The following is a 24,843-nucleotide window of genomic DNA, read 5'->3' as shown; positions in this document are numbered from 1 at the left end:
CAAGGCTAGCACTCTACCACTTGAGGCACAGCACCTCTTCCAACAAATAGCATTTGTGCAGGATGAACTCTGTGAGTAACTCAGATTTATACCAATTAGCTCTGTTTTTTCCTTCCTCCCTCCCCCTCTCCCTCCCTCTCCCCTTCTCCCCTTCTCCCTTTCCCTCTCCTCTCCACCCCCTTTCTATTTTTGTTTTTAGTGCCAGTCCTGGGTCTTGAAATCATGGCTGTCCCTGAGCTATATTGTTATTCATCTCAAGGCTAACATTCTGACATTAGGGGCAAAGCTCCACTTCCCTTTTGGTGGTTAATTGCAAATCAGAGTGTCTAGGACTTTGGTGCTTGAACTGGCTTTGAACCGTGATCTTCAGATCTCGGTCTCCTGAGTAGCTATGATTACAGGTTCAGCTTCTCCAAACACAGCAGGAAATGGAGGCCATTATAAGGCTTTCTTGCAGAGGAGGAGACAAGCACAAAAAAAGATGAAAAACAAGTGAAGAAAGCGCACACTTACATGCACGTGTTAAGTTACCACCCTTTGTATGGGGTGTGTGTGTGTGCGCGCGCTGATGGTGGTACTGGGGCTTGAACTCGAGGACTACACACGCAAGGATGGCGCTCTGCGCCGTGATCCACAGCTCTGCTTGGGGCTTTTTGCTGGTTAATTGAGTCTCTTGGACTTTCCTGCCCCTAGCTGGACCCTGGAGAGATTGCTCTGGGCACCCAACTATCCACATTGGCCCGGGACTCCGATGCCTGGCCTGGAGCCCACAGCACTTCTTTTGGTGGTCCTCACCCGTCAAGGTCAAGGTCAAGGTGGCCGGATGCCGAGGCTTGACTACCTTTGGGACCCTGGAGGTGTGAGGCTGTGTTGTGGGAAGGGGGCTGTCCAGCGCCTGCTGTTCCCAGGGAGGCGGCGTGGGGCGGGGATGGAGGGGGGCACCGGCCGGCTCCGGCGCTGCCGCCCTGCGGCCGCCTCCCCAGGCCGGCAGCGCCGCCCGTCCCCGCCCGCTCCCCGCCCCCGCGGCGCTGGGCTGGAGTTGGAGAGGCGCCCGCAGTTCCAGGCCGCGAGGCCGGGGCAGCTGGTGCCCAGCTCCGCGAGCCGGCTCAGCAGAAGCAGAGCGGGGTCTGTCCCTGGGCCTGGAGGGAGGTGCCGGCACCCCCACGCCGAGCGCCCCGCGGTCCACGGGAATGTGACCCGCGAGCGCCTGTGCCCAGGAGCGCCCACCTCCAGGCGCCCGGGGTTCGCCGGAACTGCCTGGGGCTGCGATCCCGCGCCGCCGACTGGAACACGGGAGGGCACGCCCAGGTAGGCGAAGACTGGGCAGTTCTGGGGGTGGGGAGGGTGCGGTGACAGTGGCCTTGACGCCCACAAGCGTCTCAGTTGCACTTGGTTGTGAGTTTCCTGGGCACAAAAGTGGTGGTTGAACTACCTCCATCTCTGTCTCTGTCTCTGTCTCTGTCTCTCTCCCCCACTCCTTCCCTGTAGTAAATTATTCCAAATTCTTTTGGAGAACTTGCCAGTATTTCCTAAAGTGTGTTCTAGGCAGCAAAGGCTCCCTGTTTAAATTACTTCCAGACCTGGTCAAGTTCAACCAGTTCAGGGTGTCCCATCCCTCTTAGGGCTTTAGGCTCAGAAGAGACTGTCTCTTTAACATGAGAAAGAATACATGTCTCAAGTACATTGGGTAGGGCTATTTGTCCTTTCAGAAAAAGGCTGAAGCTGGGTGACAGAGCTACAACTAGGGAGTCACCATCTTTTACAAGCACCGCAGAGCCTAGAACCGTCCAGTTTACAAGGCCCTTTATACATGTGGCCTTTTATCCTTCCCAGCAGTCCTGCCTGTGAGGAAGGAGCATTGGATTATCCTGGCTTTGAACCCCTGGGGTTCAAACCCCTGTGTCTTCTATATTATCTTGCCATGCTCCCTACAATCCTGTGTCTCCAAGAACTTTCTCCTGCAGGTTTAAAAGGTTTAAGAGGCTACTTAAGAGTACATGCAACCCCCACTCCTGCTGGGGCAAGTCTCTGCAGGGTCTCCTGAATCAAGGGATGGTATTGGTTCCATGCTGTGGTTTTTAGTTTCCCATCCTGGGTTCAGTGACAAAAGATCAGTTGGTTCTGCAGAGGAAAGAGGAGCCAAGACTCACTTGACACTGCTCTGATTTGGCTGGGTCATCCTGGCTTAGTGCCAAGCTCCTGGGAGGGGAATTGTGTGAGTGGAACACCATGCTGTGAGCTAGGGAAAGCTAGATCAGTGCGGGGGAACAATCTCTACCTACCTCCTCACCTCACCTAGTGGCCTATTAAGTAACTATTTAATATTTCCTTTCACATTTCACACTCCTGTCCCTTACTAAGTTTTGTCTAGGTAGCAACATGGTACTTTGGCAAGGAGATTTGATGGGGGCAAAGGATGTAAACATTGTGTTTGTTTTTATCCCGTGGAAGGGCTTCCTTTCTGTTGTATGAGAAATACTGTGGTTCACCTCTTGGTGCCAATCATGCATTTCGAGGAAAAACATTTGATCAGAATGTTCATGTACAGAGGCAGGACAGGACCAAACTTCCCATTTCTAATAGATTCTACAGTGCCCCGTGTGCTGTAAAGCAGCACCAGAATCTGGTTCTGAAGAAATTTGTAAGATTCCTCTTATGTGCCTGAGTTCTCTTGGTGAGTCAGGATATTGGAAGTCCTGATTCATCAGGGGGTTCTTTGAAGTCCCCCTCTTGGCAAAAAGTGGGTATGGGTGGCCTAGAAGACTGTCCAGTGGAGGTGGTCACAGATGAAGCTCTGCAGTCCCCTAAAGAATCATAACAGTGTCTAGGCACCGGCCACTAGAATTGTAGCTATTTAGACCTGAGGATTATAGTTTGAAGCCAGACCGGGCAAGAAAGTCCATGAGATGCTTATCTCCAAAGAATCAGCAAAACACTAGAAGTGGAGGTATAACTCAAGTAATAGAACATCAGCCTTGAATTTAAAAAAAAAGTCACGTGAGAATGCTAGGGCATGAGAGTTCAGGCCACGGTGCTGGTATGTGCATGTATGTATGACACACACATAGAATAGCAGGCATGCCTAGATATTTCTAATGATGTGGTTATACCCCTGGGTCAGGGCATTTTGAACACTTGTCAGGTACATAGACAAGAAGCAGGTGGGTTTTTTTTTTTTTTGCCAGTCCCAGGGCTTGAACTCAGGGCCTGAGCACTGACTTTGGGTTTTTCTCAAGGCTAAAGCTCTACCACTTGAGCCACAGCACCATTTCCAGCTTTTTCTATGTATGTGATACTAAGAAATCAAACCCAGGTCTTCATGCATGCTAGGCAAGCACTCTTACCACTAGGCCAAACTCCCAGCCTAGGTAGGTGTCTTTTTTTTTTTTTTTGCCAGTCCTGGGCTTGAGCTCAGGGCCTGAGCACTGTCCTTGGACTTTCTCAAGGCTTGAGCTCTACCACTTGAGTCTCAGCACCACTTCCGGCTTTTTTCTACGTATGTGGTACCGAGGAATCGAACCCGGGTCTTCATGCATGCTAGGCAAGCACTTTAACCACTAGGCCAAACTCCCGGCCCTAGGTAGGTGTCTTTTATAGAGGGAACCTATCATCATTAAAAAGACAAAGCTGAACCATTGCCATGAGACTGCTGTGCCATAGCACAGGACATGGGGAAGCACTGAGATCCTCAGATTCATATGCTATGTGATGATTCCATTATGCATTTGTCTCTGCAAAGATAGGTTGTCAAGGGCATCTGTGACTCACTGGCCATAGCCGAGGCCCACGTGTGGCTGTAGATGGGTGCTTGGCTTGCATTTTCCTGTCTCTGTGGTTGTTAGGTGAGTTGGTGGTATCGGAGGAAGATGTGCAATGTTGGTAGCTTTATTCTCCTGTGCCATGACCCTAGGAAAAACTGCCATAGGCTTTTAACTGTACAGCCACCAGAGACTATTCACACAGATCCTGGCACAAAGGAATATCACCAAGTGTGGAGAGAGGCTGGGTTCTTCAAGGTCCCTTATTTCCAGAATACTCTGGATTTGGTGCTATCTCCTCGTACATGTTCAGTGGCACACATGTGTGACAGGATAACAAAGAGGTTTTCCCATCTTACATGTTTCAACAAGGATTTACAAGAGGCCATACATAGAAAAGTGGGAAAAGTGAAAACAATACGAGAGGGAAATATAGGTCTGTAACAATATTAAAATGTGTCAAATGTAAACCTCAGCTAGAGAAGGAGCCCAGCAAGGCCTGGGAAAACAAACAACAAACAAAGATAACTCTTGATGACCAAATGAGGTGTAAATATGGAGGGAAGGTGTTGCCCCTGCCTTGCCTGTGTCTTGACATTGCCAGAGACTCTCAGAGACAGGCAAGCCTCGGTACTGGACAGACAAACTAGCATCTCAGAAGTGTTTCCAGCATTTGTAAAGCCCCAGGTGTACTTTGTTTTTAGCATGATGACCAGGCTGGTAACAGGAATATGTCTTCTTGCAGTCAGTCAGAAGAAGGAACTGGAGAGTGCTCAGCTGTTCATGTCTACAAGATAAAGGTGACATGCTCAGCAAAAACTAAAGTATTCCTGATACAAAGTCAGGTGGGAATTTTCTCTTGGAGGTCTATAACCTGGGGCATGGGGGAGCAAGTTATGAGTTTCCTCAGGTATGATGTACACCAGGGCTCTAGAAGGTGAGGTCTAGAACTAGACGCTAACTTGCAGTCATTGTATATGTGTTTCCTACTTGCATGAATGTCTGTGGGTTGTAGGGTGGCCATTTCAGACAGGGAGCAAGTCTCTACAGAGCAGAACTTCCTGGCCTTATTACAGGCCTCCACCACCATATGGGGTTTTTGGCATTCACTGGGTACATGATCACATGATCAGCCAAAGTGCCCCCTTCCTGGGTTTGGTGAAATGCTTGAATGGCTACCTTGCCTGTATGACTTGGTGGTAAGAGGTCAGAGCACTTGTGCAAACGTGGGACCTGAAGTAGTAGGGCACTTGTAGGTAGTATAGAAGCTAGCAATCTGGGATGCTACTTAGGGTATGTTGTTGAAGATAAAGGTGACGGGGGAAATCGGGTGGTGAGTGTTGTGTCGATACGGGTGACTGTACAGGGACACAAAGGGGCTTAGAGGAGTGATGGGAATGCCCTGGATCCGCATGGCATATTCTTGGTGCATGCGTTGTCTTGTTTCTGAAATTGGCTTATGGAACATTTGTGTATTTCCCTCTCTCTGTATTTCATCTCCGTACAAACAAAAATTACACAAGAAAATCCACTGTGGGATTTCTTGTGGAAGATGTCTAGTCCTTTGGAAGTGTCTCTAGGTCCTAGCTTGAGCATCTCAGCTCTTCTCACCTCAGTGGAAGAGTCTGCAGTGTCTTCTGACAATAACTATGTCTCCTCTGTCTCATTTTCCCTTTTGACCTTAAAACCCACTTGTTTTACTTGAAACTACCAATCTCAGGACTTTGACTCTTGTTATTGAATAAGGTTCGACAGAAACATCTGAAAACTGGCATTTTTCTCTCTGTCTTTATGAGAAAGAAATTCCCTTGCTTTATTTATGCAGGCAAATAAGTGAAATAAATCTACTGCGAACTGAATTTTGTGGATTCTTCTACTGATGATCTGGTCTGGATGTTTCTTGAGACAGTAAATGTATTTCTTTTGTTCTCTCTACTAACTGCAATTAAATGTAGTTTTTGGGGGCCGGGAGTTTGGCCTAGTGGTAGAGTGCTTGCCTAGCATGCACGAAGACCTGGGTTCGATTCCTTGGTACCACATACATAGAAAAAAGCCAGAAATGGTTCTGAGGCTCAAGTGGTAGAGCTTCTAGCCTTGAGAAAATCCAAGGACAGTGCTCAGACCCTGAGCTCAAGCCCACAACTGGCAAAAAAAAAATTAAAAAAAGAGCAAATGTAGTTTTTGTTTGCTCGTTGTCCTTCCTTCCTTCCTTCCTTCTTTTTTTTTTTTTTTTTGCTCAAGGATGGCACTTTACTACTTAAGACCCACTTTTACTTCTGGCTATTTGCCAGATAATTGGAGACAAGAGTTCCACAAATGTTCCTTCTGCCACAATTCTCAGATTTCAGCCTCTTGCGTGTCTAATATTATAAGGCTGAGCCACCAATGCTTGGCGTGCTGATTCTTTGTAAAGCTGTTCCTTCAGGGGTGACTATAGGAGCACTCACTTTGGCTTTTAGAAGTCTGGATATAATGCTACATGTTTCTAATCTCTGCAGGGAGGAAATACCCTGTCACTTCAGGAGCACATTGTGGTGTGTTGCAAACTCCTCTGGCCCTTTCCTCTTCTTCCTCCCCCATCTCGATACTGGATTCCATCTGGATAGACAACTTTGTAGCTGAGATTGGGTCACTTGATCTGACTTATTCTATGGATATGGCCTTGTGCGTCTTCACACTTCCATTTCTTGTTGGGATTTCGTGGAGATGCTGTGGCCTCTTACGTAGGGGAGCGCTTCTTACATTTTATTGCTTCAGACTCTTGATAAGACATAAAAACAGATCATCCTCACCCTCACAATAACCCTCATCATCACCCTCACCCTATTACTAAACCTAACCCTAACCCTCACTCTCATCCTCACACTCGCCCTCATCTTTACCCTAACCCTAACCCTAACCCTCACAATAACCCTCACCCTCACCCTCACCCTATTACTAAACCTAACCCTAACCCTCACTCTCATCCTCACACTCGCCCTCATCTTTACCCTAACCCTAACCCTAACCCTCACAATAACCCTCATCATCACCCTCACCCTCACCCTACGACTAAACCTAACCCTAACCTTCACCCTCATCCTCACACTCGCCCTCATCTTTACCCTAACCCTAACCCTCACCCTCACCCTCACACTCACCCTCACCCTCATCCTAAACCTTACCCTAACCCTAACCCTCACCCTAACCCTAACCGTAAACTTAATCCCAACTCTAGTCCTAACCCTACCCCTCACCCTACCCCTCACCCTTACCATAACCCTAACCCTAACGCTAACCCTAACGCTACCCCTAACCCTCACCATCACCCTAAAACTCACCTCACCCTCACCCTCACCCTAAAACTAACCCTATCCCTCACAAACTAAAAAAAAAATAAAAATAAAAAATAAACAAAAACAAAGGCTCATGCAGTACCCCAGAACAGCTTACATTATGGGATATATTTTTGATGTCTCTATTTCATCCTAGACAAATCTTGATTTTTTTCTTCCTATGTGCTAACATAGCCATATTTGTTTTAATGTAAAAATAACTCCTCCTGGATTTTTGGGGGGTAAAATTGAAGCCCTAATAAAATTGACTCTGGATTCCATGGAAGTTTTAGGATTCTCCTTGGGAATATGTGGATTCTGATATACAAACATGCACTTGTGTAAGTGTAGCACTCTTAAGTGTTTTCTACGAGCATGTGGTTTTGTGGCTTTGTAAGTTTCTTTTAGTCTTATCTCTCAAACTGACATTTTTGGTTTTAAGATTAGATTGTGAATTTTTTTGAGAGATAGGGTTTCACTACGTCCCCCATACTAAGACAGAATTTGCTAGAATCTCCCACTTCCATCTCTCTGGTGCATAGGATATCTCACTTGGCTTTGGGGACTGTTTACTAGAAGTTTGAATCCCTGTAATGAATAGATAATGTAGCTTTTGCTATATTTCATATACTGAATTATACTTAGTCCTTGCTTTGCCCAAGGAATCAGCCATAGTCACTTTTTAGTTATGGGTAAATTAGTTGGAGCCTAATTCTGTATTTCTGCACAACATTAAATCTACACATATATTCACATCAATTATTAAATTGTATTAAATAATCATATACATGTATTTATTAGGTAGTACATGAAAAGGTGGAAAATATGTCAGTATGAGAAGTGGAAATTTAAAAAGTAGGTACTAAAGTCTGAATGTCCCCCATAGTTCATATGTTGAAAATCTAATGCCCAGTGAAATAATGCTAAGGGGGTGTTAGTGGGGTATGATTAGGTCATGAAGGCTTTGCTCTCATGAATGGATTGATAACTCATCAGTGAGTAGTGAGATTTTTTTTTTAGTGCAGGTGTGAGGTTGTTATTAAAATGAGCCAACCCTCTCCTGCTCACTCAGCCTCATTCTCCCTTACCTTTCTATAGTTTTCCATGAGATGACACAGCATAAAGTCCCTCTCCAAATGTTGGCACCCTGCCCTTGAACTTCTCAGCTTCCAGAAGCATGAGCCATACAGAGTTTTGTACATTACAGATTGCCTCATTAAAGAGGCAAACAAGGGCTAAATATGGTTGGGATTTCCTTATATGCTTTACGTTTGGAGATTTGTTCCTTCAGGAAGGGGGTGAGGGGAACCAGCTCTTGCACATTACTTACTCTGTGTGGGTTTCTTTCAAGGTTTGGCTTAAATTCAAACTGAGAACTTGTGTTAAACTCAAGTCCTGTACTTTGGAGGCCTCTTCTCTGCATCCCAGCCAGCAATGTCTGGGAGACACCAGTGTCTCTCTGGTGACCATATTTAAATACTTGAGACCCCTGGTGTTCTCAGGCCCCAATTCAGAGCTAAGCAGGCCTCCTTACTGGGCTGTCCCTCAGGGATTCCACTGTCTGTGGGCCTGCCTGGTTTGTGGCTTTCCAGGCAAGACTGTGTAGAGGAGAATAGACTTGGATGTTGACTTGTGTGCATATTTAGGGGCACTCATGAGATGTAAGGAGCAGGAGGAAGCTATGGAGAAAAAAATAGGACATGGTGTGGCATGAGCCTCTATTGGGACAGCTCTGTGCAGGTCCGGGGTGGGGGCAGCAATCCTGTGTTCAAACACTGAGTAGCAGGGCCCAGAATGAGTTGCCCGCATTTGCTAAGTGCCTCGATTGCCTGATTCTCTGGGTGATCCCATACATCTGTATGTCTGGCATCACGTGGAGTGTCTGATATGTGCCACACCACCTTCAAGTGACTTTTGTTCTGTCAGGCAAGATTGACAATATGGGGGATTTCCTCAGGAACAAGACAAGAATTCCACAAGTTTGTGTGAAATTCCTTATAAACAAGAAGATATTTGTTAGATACAATGTGGTTACAAGCTAGGAAAACGTGCCTTTTCCCCTGTGCTGGGCTCTAAGCCTTGAGGAAGATGCTTGGATCCTTGGGACAACAACTCTGTCCCTGGCTGGCTGTCACTTTTCCTGTGCCTCCATCAGGCCAGGAATTGTTTGTGGAGTGATGGGGAGGTTGGGTGGATAAAGTCAGGCCTTCTCGGAAAGGAAGACTTTCATTGGTGGCCCATGTGTTCATTATCAATTCTGGTTCAAAATTTCGAGTTTTGTAATTGAGCTCATGTTTAAGTTTCTCATCCTGAGTCAACACCAAAGACTTCCTTATAGAGAGCAGAAGTTTATCTAGCTCATAGCTCTGGTGGCTGAAAGTTCAACATTCGATGTTTGTATCTGGCGAGGCCTGGGGAAACAAACTACAAAAAGAGACTCTGGGGCTGAGAATGTGGCTTAGCGGTAGAGTGCTTGCCTAGCATTCATGAAGCTCTGGGTTCCATTCCTTAGTACCACATACACAGAAAAAGCCAAAAGGAAGATGGGCTCCAGGCCTTGTGTTCAAGCCCCAGGATGAGAGAGGGAGAGGGAGAGGGAGAGGGAGAGGGAGAGGGAGAGAGAGGGAGAGACCCTGCTTAGAAATGACCCACTCTCAAGAAAGAGCCCTTGACCCACTCCTGTGAGAATGAATCCAGTGTTGTGAGCACAGGATTTATCGCTTAACAACACTTCAAGCTTCCCCACCCCAACATTGCTGAATTGAAAACCAAAGTTGAACCTGAGTAGAGGGATCTAACCCAAATCAACCCACAGACACAGGAAACTCCTTTATGCCTCAGATGTGTCTATTTCATCTGCTACTCCAGCTATGTTGCAGGAAAAAGGGATTTCCAGATATGGCATAGCTAGCTGAATGTCCTGGGATTCCACCTGGCTACCCTTCAACTGGTAGGGCTTAATGATACGATTGTTATACAAAGCTACTGGATCAAGAAGGTGACATGCTCCAGACTTCTGGTCACCCGAGGCCCCAGCAGTCCCTGGGCTGAACACTGATCAGTATTGGTGTACCACCAAGCCTCAGCTGGCTGCTGTGTGTGGAGAGGAAGTGGGCAGTGATTCATTCTTGAGATCCTTAAGGAAGAAAGAGGGGTATGTGAAGGCTTACTAATTTACTTGGTAAGTTTGTTCTTTTCCTTTGCTTCAGTGTGTTATTTCATGCAAAAAGTTCACTTCTAAGGGTCTGGAGATTGGCCTAGTGGTAGAGTGCTTGCCTAGCATACATGAAGACCCGGGTTCTATTCCTTCGTACCACATACCTAGAAAAAGCTGGAAGAGTGCTGTGGCTCAAGTGGTAGAGCTCTAGCGTTGAGAAAGCCCAAGGACAGTGCTCAGGCCTTGACTTCAAGCCACTGAACTGGCAAAAAAGAGTTTGTTTTCAAAACAACAGAGTAGACTTTTTTCTTGTGGGTGTTTTCTACAGGTTTATTTTCGGATTTTACTCTAAAGCCTTCTCAGACATCACAATGGACATGACTAAGGGAGGTTTTGTTTGCTCAGAATTTTTTTTAGCATTAATAGGTATCAGTCTGTAGCTTTATTCTCACTGCTGTCTTTCTCCTCAGAAAGACTCTGGACATGAGCCTTTGTTGTACCTTTTATATTTTATTTTATTATTGGGGTGATGTGCAGAGGGGTTGCAGTTACATTCTTCAGGTAGTGGGGACATTACTTCTTGAACATTGCTACCCCTTCCCATGTTTTTCTCCCACTTTGTTGTATCTTTGAAGTTAGACTCTGCCTTGTCTGGTGTGATTCCTGGTTGTCTCTAGACCCCAATGGCTTCCTTTTGTATTCCTATTCCCCAAATGTCCATTTTCAGCACCTGTCTTTTTGCCTTGCTTTGTATGATTCTAGGCCAAGTGTTCATGTTTTTGTGTCTAATGCAAAGATGATGGATGCATAGTGGGTTCCTTCGTTCGTTCCTTCCTTCTTCCCTCCCTCCCTCCTTCCTTATCTTTCTTTTCTTTCTCCATAAGTATTGCACTCACCAAGTGCAAGCTGTGTAGGATGAGGAACTTCTCATTAAGAAGATGGGAGAAGGGTGATTGTCCTGCTTTTCTCTGGGCCAAGTATGGAAGAGAAATCACTCTGGGGAGAACTCAGCATTGCTGGAGCTTATACATTTTGGGACTTGTTTTGGCTGTCTGTGAAAGACAGCAATACAGAGAAGCCTCTGTATTGACAGGCTCAGACCTGTCAAACTTCAAATGTCTCTAGATTAGGTCAGAGAGTATTACTGAGAAGCACCCTGAAGGTAGAGTGGCACAAATCCTTACAGACAGGAGCTAGGAAATAAACCTGGGAAGAAATGGAACAAGATAGCAGCCGGCTTCTCTCCCAGAAGTCAGGAGGGAAGGAGAGTGAGTGGCTTAGGTACAGAAGAGAGGTAGTGAGTGAAGCCTCCAATGCCTGGAGAATCTAGGACTGGGGCAGTGCATTCCAGAGGAACAGTACATATAGAAGGAAGATGTGGCTGTGGTTGGCTGCTGCTGATAAGCAGAGATTGTGAGTGGCAATGTTTTATAAAGGAAGTTTCTGGAGCACAAAAGAAAAAGGAATGTAAAATGGTTAGTGAGGAATGGAGAGTCAACCATTTTCCTGAACATTCCAAATAAATTTGATCCTTTGTAATCCCTTATCCCTCCTCCGTTCCTTTTGGCACTGTCTCTACAATTCACATCAGCTGCAGTCATTTCTGAAGCCTGTCCTGTAGACAGGCTGGGGAAAGGAAGACCTAGAATTCTACGCTGATTCTGTGCTGTGATACAAACCATATGCTTCTGGCAGCGTGATGTAATGATATGTCCTACTGTTTCAGTGTAAAGAGCATAGTAAATTTGAGATTTAGCATGTTTAGTCTAAGCAAAATGCTTAGCATTGAGTTGGTTGGAGTGTTTAATTGAGAATGTAATAAAAGGACTTACGTTTAGGCCTCCCAAGCCTTTTCTGGTACCAAGGCTATGACTTAGACATGAAAAACTTGATCCCAAAATACTAAAAAAAATCTTCCAAAACAAAGGTTCCTCCAAAAATCTAAAACTAGAACTTCCCTAGGACCCAGCCATACCACTCTGGGGCATCTACCCTGAGGATCATAACCCAGGATATGATAAGGACACCTGCACAGCCATGTTCATCTCTGCACTACTCACAATAGCCAAGTGATGGAAACAACCCAGATGCCCTACTACAGATAAATGGATACAAAAAATGTGGTACATATACACAATGGAAATCGACATAGCTAACAGACAAGATAAAATAATGGTATTCAATGGGAAGTGGATGTAACTAGAGCAAATCATGTTGAGCGAGATAAGCCAAGATCAAAAGAACAAAAGGCGCATGGTCTCCTTGATATGTGGATATTAGATCCAAACAGTACAAGAGTGATGACTTAATATTTTGGGTACTCAAGGTCATTGACATGAATTTGGAGATATAGGTATAACTATATAAACATATAAGTCTATGATGGGATATATATTCCATAGACATATTGACATATAGATTGACGTGTATCTATGACATACAAAGACTCAGCTTAATTTTAATTTTGTTCTTAACTTTATGTGCCAGTGATTGCATATAGAGATTCCATTCTTGAATACTTGTTTGTTAAACTTGACATTTGAAATATGTTGTAAAATAAATCAGTGTTAATAAAAACCAACCAAACCAAAACACTTCCAAAATAAGTAATGGATGATGAGGTCAGTCAACTATTTACCAAAAAGCTAAGCAAGAGTGCAAGGCCCTGAGTTCAAGATTCGATGCCAGAACAACAAAAGGGAAGGGAGCTCCTCATCATTTCTGACACGTGGCAATATCTGATCTCTGATTCTTATGTGTGCCAAGCTGTGATCTCCCCTGACAGTGTGAATCATCTCTGTTTCTGGCAGGTGTCAAGTGAATGCATTTGATCCTGATTAGTGTATAGTGATCAAATTCTGCATTACCCCCTCCTGTGACTTGATTTCCTAAAAGTTCCCCAAAAGACTACAGGATGTCAATCTTTTAAACAACTCATTTTTATGAGCATATGTGTCCTTTCTCAGAGTCTTAGAGACTATGGGTGACTTTACAGTCTTCATGTATTAAGTCCTCTGTTTTTTTTTCTTCCCCAGGTAAACACACTCTCTAAATATGATGAATTATTCCTGAGAAGCAGGGCCACTTCCTATAGGTCAAGGCCTTCTCCAAGGTAATAGTATATTCCTGGCCTTTTCCCATTAGTAGGTGAGGACTTCTACCCTCAGCTTTAGGTGGCTTTGGTATATCTACTATGGTATGCAAGAAATATTTTATTGTTACTGGTATTTTTTTTTGTTTGGTTTGGGGCAGCTCTGAGGTTTGATCAGATTTTTATTTATTTATTTTGGTAGTACTGGAGTTTGAATTTAGGGCCTTAGACATGTTTACCTTGCTTGCTCATTTAGCTAACACCCTATCACTTGAATTATACCTCCATACCTGCTTTTGGCTGGTTGTTTAGGTGACAGACTCCAGCAGACTTTGGCTCACCTCAAATTTCTGTTTTTCCAGATCTCAACCTCCTGAGTACATGCATGAGGATAACATGCACGAGGTGTGGGTGCTCCGATGAACTTCTTCTTCTTTTTTCTTTCTGACTTGTATATGATATTTGTACATACTCACGGGGTCCTGTCCTTTAGAGCAATATGATAGGACCATGCAGCAGTTTGTAGCAGTGACTTTGAGGACATGATGCTGGGTGAAATCATTAGGGAAAGACATCCATCCCATGTTCTCATTCATAAGTAGAAACTCAACACCTTGATCTCTGAGAAGAGTAGGAATGTGGTTCTCAGTTTCTAGGAAGGGAAATGGTCGATAAAAGGAGTTGTTATCAGATTCTCTCTCGGGGTGGTGAAATATAAACTCAGGGCCTTACCCTTACTATGGCCATGTTCTATCACTTGAGGCACACCGCAAGTTCTGTAATGGCTGTTTTATTCTGAGATAGAATCTCGTTTGTGAACTTGTTTTGCTGGGACTAGTCTTGAACCTCAATCCTTCTGTTCTCAGCCTCCCAAGTAGCTAGGATTATAGGCATAAGCCCTCAGCACCCAGCTATTGGATTTCATGATGTCACTGAGGGCTGTGTTCACCCACTGTTGCAGGTCATCTGAGTGGTGCTGTAGCTGTCACTGTGAGGTGACAGCTCCCAGAGGGGACAGGAAATGTCCACTCATCCCATTCTTACTGTCCATTTCCACTGCTTTGTCTCACACTTCAACTGTCGATTTCTGCTAAGGACAAGACTGCTGCCCCCCTCCCAGGACACCTGGACTCTGCAGTAGACTATGGGTGACATGCTCTGCTCATCCCTGAGCTGTCTTAATCTCAGCCTACCTGACCCAGACCCCCATCAAAGAATCAGGCTTCTTTCACCCCTTCCTTCCCTCATTTTTCCTGAAGACTGGACCAAACCTTGTCCTTCTCATCCATACCTCCATAAGATAAAAGCCAGGTACTAGTGGCTCGTGCCTGTAATCTTGGCTATTCAGGGGCTGAGGTTCTCTCTGTGGATGCTTCTTATCATAGTGTAACTAAATATGACGACTTCCCCAATAGCTAGTAATGGCTTGTGGCCATTTCCACTTCCACTTAGGCAAAATATAGGCACAGGCCTACAATAGATATTGAATATATAATTCAGTGAGGTGGTGAGAAAATACAAAAATAAATGAATAACTGGTAATATTTAATCAAAGTTTCTACTTGTCCTCAAATCCCTGAGTGATTGATACTGATCAGCAGTGAAATTGATATTGACCAATCCTGGATGATTGATACTGAGGGCCCCCGTTTTAAGTCGAATGAATAAGTCACCTCATCCATTTTAGAATAATTGCCAATGCATGTCAATGCATGTGACTCACTTGGTCACATGCGGGAACTAAGGCATAGAATCTGAACTTCACCTAACATACTATTTGTGTGTAGGTACTTTTTTGCACCAATGCTGGGACTTGAACTCGAGGCTTCATGCTCTCCACGGCTTTTTCATTCAAGATGGGTGTACTGCTTAAGCCACATTTCCTCTTTTTTTTTTTTTTTTTGCCAGTCCTGGGCTTGTGCTCAGGGCCTGAGCACTGTCCTTGAACTTTCTCAAGGCTACAGCTCTACCACTTGAGCCTCAGCACCACTTCTGGCTTTCTCTATGTATGTGGTACCGAGGAATCGAACCCGGGTCTTCGTGTATGCTAGGCAAGCACTCTACCACTAGGCCAAACTCCCGGCCCCACCACATTTCCTCTTACAACATTTTTACTGGCTAGTTGGAGATCAGAGTCTCATGGATTTTTCTGCTTTGAATGATGATCCTCAGATGTCAGCCTCCTGAGTAGCTAGGCTTACAGGCGTGAACCGCAAGCACTTAGCTATAGGAATGTACTGATTTGTGCAATCTGTCAACTACTGGCATTATAAAACCAGTCTAGGTGGTTCCATCTCAGAATTTTTGTGTTATTGAGATCATGAAGTTTAGCTTACCTGCCTGCTTTCCTCCTTCCTTCCTTCCTTCTTTCCTTCCTTCCTTCATTCCAAAGGTGGATATTGAGGCAGGATTTTGCCTGAATGAGTCTCAACGTCATGATCCTCCTACCATCATGCTACGTTTGTATTGAAATATATTATTTCAATCTGATAAATGTAACTGTAACTTCCTCTATACATTACCCCAACAATAAAAACAGCAGTACTGACACACCAGTATTAACCTAGAAGTGTCTAAATTTTCACCCCTGTCACAGGCAGAAAGTTTATGAATTATTAAATTCATCTACGAGTCAGAAATCATTGGTATTGTCTGGCTTATGGCGGCAGTCTTTTTTCATTTGGAAAAGTAAGTTTTGGAGAGTCCTAAAATTCACTGGATCTATGCATTTTCATGTTCTTCATCTATGCGCAATTCTATTCAAGCAAATAGACAATGTTGATTACTAAACAACAAAATATAAGATGTAAAAGTGAACAAAAAGGAATATATTATTTCAGTGGTATGGGATTTCCTTTTTCCAAGTAAGGTTCTCATTCCTGGTGTAGCTTTGAACTTTCGTCCCTGGAATCAGCCACCTGAGTAGCTTGGACTATGGGTTCTAACCATTACTGCCAGCCTGTGTTGACTTTTATTGCAAATACATTAGCTTTAGTTTTGAGTGCATTTTTTAAAATTGTTATTATAATGGTGATATACAGAGGGTTGGCATTTGGTAAATTAGGTCATGAGTACATTTCTTTTTGAACAGTTGTCAACCCTTCCTTTGCTCTCTCCCAGATTTTCCTCCCATCCAAGCTCACAGGTTGTATAGTTTAATTTCAACATAGTGTCTAGTGAGAACCACTGCTGCATTTGTTCCTGCTTTGCCCTCCATTTCCGTGTCCCCTTCCCACTCCAAATGCAATGCATTTTTATTACCATTATCCCTTGTGATGCCCAAACTCCCTATGTCAGATGACTGCTAATAGCCATTCCCCAGCTCAGTACTGACTCTGCCTCAGGCTCTGGGGGCAGATGTAGAATCAGGAAAATATTAAAGGAAATGGAGACTTCCAACACCCGATTTTCTTTCTTGTTTTTTGCGGGGGAGAGGGGTGGGGAGAGGGGCAGAAATAAAACCTGTTACTTTTATAAACCATTATAGCAGGAAGAGCTTTGAGACCACTGCTCACTTGTGCAGATGAACAAACTGAGGCCCAGGGAGGAGTCATGTTCCAGATCCACTGCCTGGTGGTAGACCCCATTAGCCACAGACGGGCCATGATTAAGGATCATTTGTCTCCAATGAATTCAGAATTATACCTTGACATACACTCTAAAAAAACCAGTCTGGCATCTTCTTTTTCTTCTGACCTAATAACCAAACAAGCCCAATCTTGTGCCTAAGTTAACTGACAGCCAGGAATGGTCACGTGATTTATTTCCTTATGTGAGTTGTTGATCACACAATGTGAGTGGCCAGGCAATCTGGAAGCATTATGCCTCTTTTTATTCCCCACCCTATTTCATCCGTGACAGAGAGAACAATTAGCCAGGGACAGGGATTCAATGTCATCTATCATATTTAATAATCCAAATAACAGTTTAAGATAGATATGGTAATCGTACTATTAGTAGGAATGATTTGGGGGATGGCCAATTTATGTGAATCAAGTGTCAGATTTACAGGATATTTAAGGAATGAGGTTTTACAACTCTGGTCCAGATTTGAAGGCATAGGTGTAATGTGGGGAATATGAATGAGTATGTCTGACAAGCTCAAAAAATCTCTGTCCTCTCCACACCCTGGTCTTTGTTTCTAAAAAATGTTGTAACATTTTTATATTCTTGATTGTAATTTCTTTTTGTTTCATTTTTTGTCTTTGTCAGTTGTGGTGCTTGAACTCTGGGCCTGGGTGCTGTCCCTGAGCCCTTCAACTCAAGGCTACTGCCCTATACCTGGGTCTGGGCACTGTCCCTGAGCTATTCAGTTCAAGGCTACTAATCTACTCCTTGAGCCACAGCACCACTTCCAGTTTTCTAGTGGTTAGAGCTGCATGGGCTGACCTTGAGCTGTGATCCTCAAATCTCAGCCTCCTGAGTCACTAGGATTACAGGCTGAGCCACTATTTCTGGCTTTTAATGTAATTTCTTAAATAGAATATTTTTGCTCTGGAGAAGCCAGAAATCCATGGAACATTCCTCAATATAATAAAGACTGTATATGACAAACCTATGGCTAGCATTATACTTAATGGTGAAAAGTTAAAACCATTTCTTCCAAAATCAGGATTGAGACAAATATGTCCACTCTCTCCACTCTTCTTCAATATTGTATTGGAATTTCTAGACAGAGCAATAAGGGAAGAGAAAAACATAAAGGGAATCCAAATAGGGAAAAAAGTAAACTCTCTCTCTTTGCAGATAACATGATCTCATATTTAAAGAACCCCATAGACTACACTCCAAGGTACTCAAGCCGATGTGAGACTTTGACAAAATAGTAGGGTATAAAATTAACCCACAACAGTCAATAGCTTTACCAGGTGTCATTGGCTCATGCCTGTAATCCTAGCTACTCAGGAGGCTGAGATTTGAGAACTGTGGTTTAAAGCATCAAGACTGGGCATCAAGACTCTTTTTTTTGCCAGTCTTGGGGCTTGAACTCAGAGCCTGATCACTGTCTCTGGGCTTTTTCTAGTGTTCTACCACTTGAGCCACACTTGAGCTGGGAGTGGTGCTTTTCTCTGTGTGTAGTACCGAGGAATCAAACCTGAATCTTCAAGCACTCTACAACTAGGCCAAACTCTTGGCCCCATGAGACTCTTCTCTCCAATTAACCATTAGAAAACCCGAAGTGGTGCTATGGCTCAAGTGGTAGTACACTGGCCTTCAGCTGAAAAGCTCAGGGACAGCACCCAGGCCCAGAGCTCAAATCCCACAACCAACACACACACACACACACACACACACACACACACACACACACCCCAAATGAATGGCTGTTCTGTATGCCAACAATGAGAGAGCAAGGTTGAAATCAGAAAAACAACTCCTTTTGTAATAGCCTCAAAAAAAATACATAGGAATTGACTTAACCAAAGAGGTGAAGGATCTCTATAATGAAAACTTTAAAAACCCAAAAGAGAATATTAAAGTGGACTTAAGGATGTGGAAAACCTGCCATGCACCTAGATCGGGAGGATTAGCATCATGAAAATGGTAATTCTGCACACAGCTATCTACAAATCCAGCGCCGCACTCGTCAACATCCCAACAGCATTCTTTAATTAAATAAAAGAAGCCATCCAAAAATGAAACCATAGAAGTCTCCCAAATAACAAAGTACAATCCTTAGCAGGACTATCAATACCAAACTTGAAACTCTATTATAAAAAAAAAGCAGCTCGGGACTGGCACGTGATCAGTCCTGAGGATCAATGGAACAGAATTGAAGACCCTGAAATGAACCCACAGACCTATGACTACCTCATCTTTGATAAGGGGGTCCAAAAACAGAGGATGGAAGAAAGCTCTTCAACAAAGGGTGCTGGCAGAATTGACTATACACTAGAAAACTAAAGTTAGATCAGCTGGTACCAGGATCAATTCTAAACGGATTGAAGACTTCAATGTAGACCAGATACCCTGAAAACATTACAGGAAGGGATGGGGAGGCTCTAGGCCTCCTTGGCAAAAGTCAAAACTTCCTAAGATCCAAACATACAACAAATCAAAGAAGGGCTGGATAAATGAGATTGCATTTAGCTGCAGAGTTTCTGCAAAGCCAAGGGCCTAGATAGCACAAATAGAAAGCCCACAGATTAGGAGAATATATTTACTAGCTCCACAAAAGACAAGAACTTCATATCTAAAATATATTTAGAGTTCAAAAATATCCCAAATATTCCCAAATCCTCAAAGAAAAACAACCCAATTAAGGAGCGGGCTAAAGGACTTAGACTTCTCTGAAGAAGCAATAAAAATGGCCAATAGATACATGAAGAAATGTTCAACATCTCTGACCATAAAAGAAATGCAAATCAAAACATCATGGAAATTCTACCTCATCCCAGTTAGAATGGCCATTATCCAGAAAACTAATGATAATAGATTCTGGTGGGGATGTGGCCAAAAGAGAATGCTATTACACTGCTAGTGGGAATGTAAACTTGTTCTACCACTCTGGAAAATAGAGCTCTTCTTCTGTGACCTAACAATCCCAATTCTGGACATTTACCAAAATGACTACAAACAAGGCCACAATAGAGCTCCCAATATAACGATGTTTATTGCAGCATTATTTACCATGACCAAGATATGGAATCAACGCAGATGTCCCCCAGCAGATGAATGGATCAAGAAGATGTGACACATATGCACAATGGAATTCAATGTGACCATCAGAAAGAATGATGTCCCATTTGTAAGGAAATGGGAAGACTTGGAAAAAATTACATTAAGTGAAGTAAGCCAGACCCAAAGAAACATAGGGTGCATAGTTTCTCTGATTTGTAATAACTAGAATATGTCTGTGATGTCTTAGCAGAGGATCACAAGGGCTGTCAGCTCTCTAGATGATTTAGAGGATGTATATTTATAGGCCGGGAGGTGGGGATTGATAAGGAACCTGTTGTGTCCACGCAAGAGCTGGAGATACCTTTAGCTATGATGTACCAGCAGGGACTGGGACTGAGTGGGATTTGGTGACCTAAGGAGCAGACTACTTAAGGCCTGGGGAGAGAAGCCAGAGGTGGCAGAATCCTCAGAATGATCTTTATTTCTTTTGAGTACTTATCTAGTAGGTTTAGAGATAGCTTATACCTGCCACAAGCTGGGAGGGCGGGGCGCATATGGGAGGAGAATGAGTTTAGTGGGGCAAGAGTGAGGCTAGTGTTTTGCAGCCTGTTAAAGGTCAGGGATTACAAGCCTTGAGTCATTTTCTTTTTCAAAAGTGATCTGGATATACAAGGCTACAGCTTATTGTATGTCACTGCAACATCCCCATACAGGAAGGTTCAGAGGCATAAAAAAGTTACCACGTGCGTTGACTTCATTTGGGCATGAGCTGTTTAGAAAGGCAGGCAAAATTAAGGCTTATTTTTCTCTGTCTCATTCTCTTTTATATTTGCTTCTACTGTACTGACTTCTTTATCTGTAGAGAAGTGGGTGTGTTCTTCCCCTGGACTTGCTATCTTAGGCAACTACCTGACCTGGTTATACCCCTGCCTGTCTTCTATGTGTCATTTAAATAATCATCAGGACCTCTTTTTAACATGTAGCCCGATCACCAATTATTATGTGTGGTTGTGACCTTCAGAACCAGTACTGGGGAGAACACTGGAGTTTTTTTTGTTGTTTTGTTTTGTTTTTAATTTCCATTGTGAAGAGAGTCATGCATGCTCATGGTAGAACATTTTGGGGAGTACAAAAACTGGAGAAGGGAAAATACACAAGAATCAACCTAATTTTAATGATTCAGAGATTTTTTAAAGTTGGTTTTGGCACATTCCTATAGTATAATTATATTATATTATACAAGTGATTTAATATCTCCCACTAAAAAAATGAAGGCCTGACTTCGCAATATGTGTGTGAGATTGTTTCCAGAATCCTATGAATAACTAATCATGCATGAATAAAGTGAAGTAGGATTACCGTGTAACCTGTGTACTTAGTTTATACATCTGAATCATCTCTAAATGACTCGTAATACCTAATACAACGTAAGTCCCATGTAAATAGTTGTTCTGTTGTATTGTTTAGAGAGTGAGGGTAAGAAAAATAGGTCTGTCTATGTTCAGAAAGATGCACTCTTTTCAAATCTTTTTTTTTCAATATATTTTTATTGTAATTAATAGACGGGTTACATTACATTCACCAGATGGAAGGTGCATTAAAAATGATTTTACAAATACATTCTACTTTGGATGTAGACTGGATTTTAGAAGAATTTAAATGATGTAAGGTTAGTAGTTTATATTGGGTTTTAAATCTTAAGTTGTTAAAGTTAGTCTGCAAGGCTATTAAAAATCTTTATCCTAGGGCCAATAGTGTGGCCTAGTGGTAGAGTGCTTACCTAGCATGCAGGAAGCCCTGGGTTCAATTCCTCAGTACCACATATACAGAAAAAGCCAGAAATGGTGTTGTGGCTCAAGTGGCAGAAAGCTAGCCTTCAGCAAAATGTCCAAGGACAGGGCTCAGGATGGCAAAAAAAATCTCTATCATCCCTCCCCGTTTTCTAAGTGGAAGCCCAGTGCAATGGACTTGGGGTGTGCAGGAGGGCCAGGCTGTCACAATAAGCTTAGGGAGCTGTGTCTGTCTTTAGAGATTTGCTAGAATTGTAACGTGTTTGTCTCTTTCATTCCTGCACTTCTTCAGGAGAATATGAAAGTGGTACTCAGACTTGCTTGCTTCATAATTCTACTGATTTCTTTGGAGGCTGGTAAGTTAAAGAATTTCTTCTAACTAGGTAAATTGGGGGGGTAAGGTTGGGAGAAATGGGGGGGGAAGGCTGCAAGGAGTGGATTGATCAACAGACCCTGTCATCATGAACTGATTTGCTGAATTGAAACCCCTTTGTACAACTACTTAAGGAAAATAAAATAAAACTAAACCTCCCCACTGCATTCTGTTCTTGTCTATTAAGAAAAACTATGATTTAGAATACTTTTCCTAACAGTTCCTATTGAGTCCCAGGACTCAGAGCCTTTGGGTCTTGGATCTATTAGCTTGAAGTTCTCTTCAATATCTTCCTTTTCCTGCTGTCACTTACATTAGGAATTTGTCAAGATACTGTCCAGGATGGGTGTTGAGTCCTTCCAAGGATATCAGTCAAGCTTTCATTTGCTGTTAAACGCCTGGCCTGGAATGTAGAAGGACCAGGTGAAGTGGAAAAAGTGTTTCCAGATCAAATAGCGATAATAGGAACATGCTAAGTACAGACAGGGCCAGTGGGGTATGTCTGAGAGTGGATTCTTTGATTTAGCAACATAAAAGTCATGTCACATGCTTGAAATATTTTGGTAGAAGACAGGTGCCAGTGGTTCACACTTGTAATCCTAGCTACTCAGGAGCCTGAGATCTGTTGATCGTGGTTCACAGCCAGCCCAGTGAATGTTACCTACAACTAATCACTAGAGAATCAAAAGTGGTGCTGTGGCTCAAGGAATAGGGAGGTTGCCTTGAGCTAAAGAGCCCAGGGACAGTACCCAGGCCCTGAGTTCAAGTCCCATGCCCAACAAAAAAAAAAGATATTTTGGTAGAGTGAAGTAAGCTTAGATAACTGGAAGAATATGTCCAGTTGGAGACTGAAAAGCTATTCCTTTATCTCTGCTGTTGTTATTGGTAGTATTGCTAGTAATTGAATAATTAAAAGTCTTCATTCTGAGCAGCTACCATTCCACGTTCCTGGCCAATTCTATTTCAGTCCTATTGGCAATGGCTTTGAGGGATAACCACAGATTGTCAACTATTCAGTTGACAATAGACACATGAATCTACAGTCCTAAAATCAAAATCATAATCAAGATAATAAATCTATCCCAAATGCTGGGGCATGAAATGAACCTGGCACCTGGTTCTCATGTTTGGCTATTCCACTCAAGGTAGGAACTCTATCATTTGAGCCACTTCTGGCTTCTGCTGGTTAATTTATAAGTCTCTTGGATTTATCTGTTCTGGATGGTTTCAAACCTAGAGCCTCAAATCTTAGCCTCCTGAATAGTTAGGATTGGTTATACATGGCAGCTGCAGTGCCTGCTTCTTTCAAACCCTTAATCATCCCTCTTCTCCATCTCTCCTTATCCCGTTGTCCCTAGGCAATCACTAAATTTCCTTCCAGACTGTAATTGGTGTCCTCTAGAATTTTAAATCATTCTATAATATGAGGGGGAGAGGTCTGATTTCTTTCACTTTGTTTATGTTGTGATTTATTCATGTCATTTTACATGATAATACATGACTATTTTGATACTTCACAGTAATAAATTTTATGAGTTTATCACATTTGCTTATATATTGATGGTTACTTTGACTAGTTTTAAGCAATTTAAATAAAGGTGTTATTGTTTTAATTTTTTACAAATAGTTTTTCAGTAGCTTGGGAATATTTATAGCTATTTTAATCTTTATCTAGAAAATCTAGCATCTGGAATTCCTCTTAAACTATTTCTTCTGGCGGTCTCTTTTCCTCCTGTGTATACAACATACTTTCCATGTTTTGTATTTTGTTGTTTTGTAAGCATTTTAGTTGCCATTGCTGATATCTAAATTGTTTAGCTGCTGTTGTTTTTCATTTGTTTAATACAGTTTTTGGATGAATCAACTAGTATTTCCTGTACTCTGGAATTAGTGATTGCTTTATTAATTTAGTGGTCAACTAATGATCAGCTCAAGGTTTCCTTAAATTTCTCACTGAATGTGTTTTGTACCATTTGCTGACGGCCACCTATTTGTGTTTGCACCTTCAACAGTTAGACTGTAATTCTCCCTTAGACTTCATTTCCTGCTTGTGTGTGACCTCACCCTTGTTCAGATGTGAGAAACTGGTGCCTTTTCTGCTCTTGTCAGAGCATGAGAACATCTCTGTATTTATGTGTAGTCTTCCTGCAGGAATGTATCAGTGATTTTCAGATCCCACTGGTCTTTTGGTTTCAGGGGGTTGTTATAATACACACATGTTGGCACTAAGTTTCTTCTACCGACAACCTGGCATAGGGCTTTTCCTGTGAAGTACCAAATCAGGTCAATAAGACCACCATTCTATAAGTGTAATTTCTGGGAGCTACTAAGTGGTTAGAAATGGGACTTTGTGAGAAGGTTTAAATTAAATTGAGTCTTCAAGGCTATTGGATTCATTCAGATGGGTCTGTATAAATTAAGACCCAGGCAGGAAAAAAAAAAAAGCCTGCCTACTGTTTCCCTTAATTTTTTCTACCTTTCCTAGTTTCCTAATGGAAAATCTGAAGTTATCAATTTGAGATGTTTTCTTTTCCATTTATAAGCATTTGATGCTTTCACTTCCTCTGAAAGCACCACTTTCATGGAATGCCACGTTTTGATATGTATTTTCAAAACCATTTGATATGTGTTCTCTTTACCACATTCAGATAGTAGAAACTTTTAGATTCTTATTTGGCTTAAGGTTTATTTAGAAATGTGTAGTTTTCAAAAACACTAGGATTCTCAAATATCTTGTTA

The 24,843-nt window shown here is 42.8% G+C and overlaps 1 protein-coding gene across 6 annotated transcripts in view; it reads left to right on the top strand.

Annotated features, from left to right (window-relative positions):
• The window catches only part of Il1r1 (interleukin 1 receptor type 1), a 78,200-nt gene that overhangs the window by 32,635 nt on the left and 20,722 nt on the right, over positions 1–24,843 (top strand). For 2 of the 6 annotated variants that reach the window (XM_090336307.1, XM_090336303.1), the window contains exons 1-3: positions 1,227–1,308; positions 13,265–13,341; positions 22,024–22,087. In XM_090336307.1, the coding sequence (XP_090192433.1) occupies positions 22,030–22,087 (58 nt within the window). In that variant the 5' untranslated portion in view covers positions 1,227–1,308; positions 13,265–13,341; positions 22,024–22,029. Of the gene's footprint in view, positions 1–1,174; positions 1,309–13,264; positions 13,342–22,023; positions 22,088–24,843 lie in introns of those variants that run through there. The other 4 variants (XM_090336305.1, XM_090336304.1, XM_090336308.1 and 1 more) reach the window with 3 other exon arrangements.

Source organism: Megascapheus bottae, chromosome 7 (assembly GCF_031878675.1).
Source record: "Megascapheus bottae isolate mThoBot1 chromosome 7, mThoBot2.hap1, whole genome shotgun sequence".
NCBI classification, from domain to species: domain Eukaryota; kingdom Metazoa; phylum Chordata; class Mammalia; order Rodentia; family Geomyidae; genus Megascapheus; species Megascapheus bottae.
The sequence above is the reverse complement of the archived record's forward strand: the minus strand, read 5'-3'. Positions and strand labels throughout refer to the sequence as shown.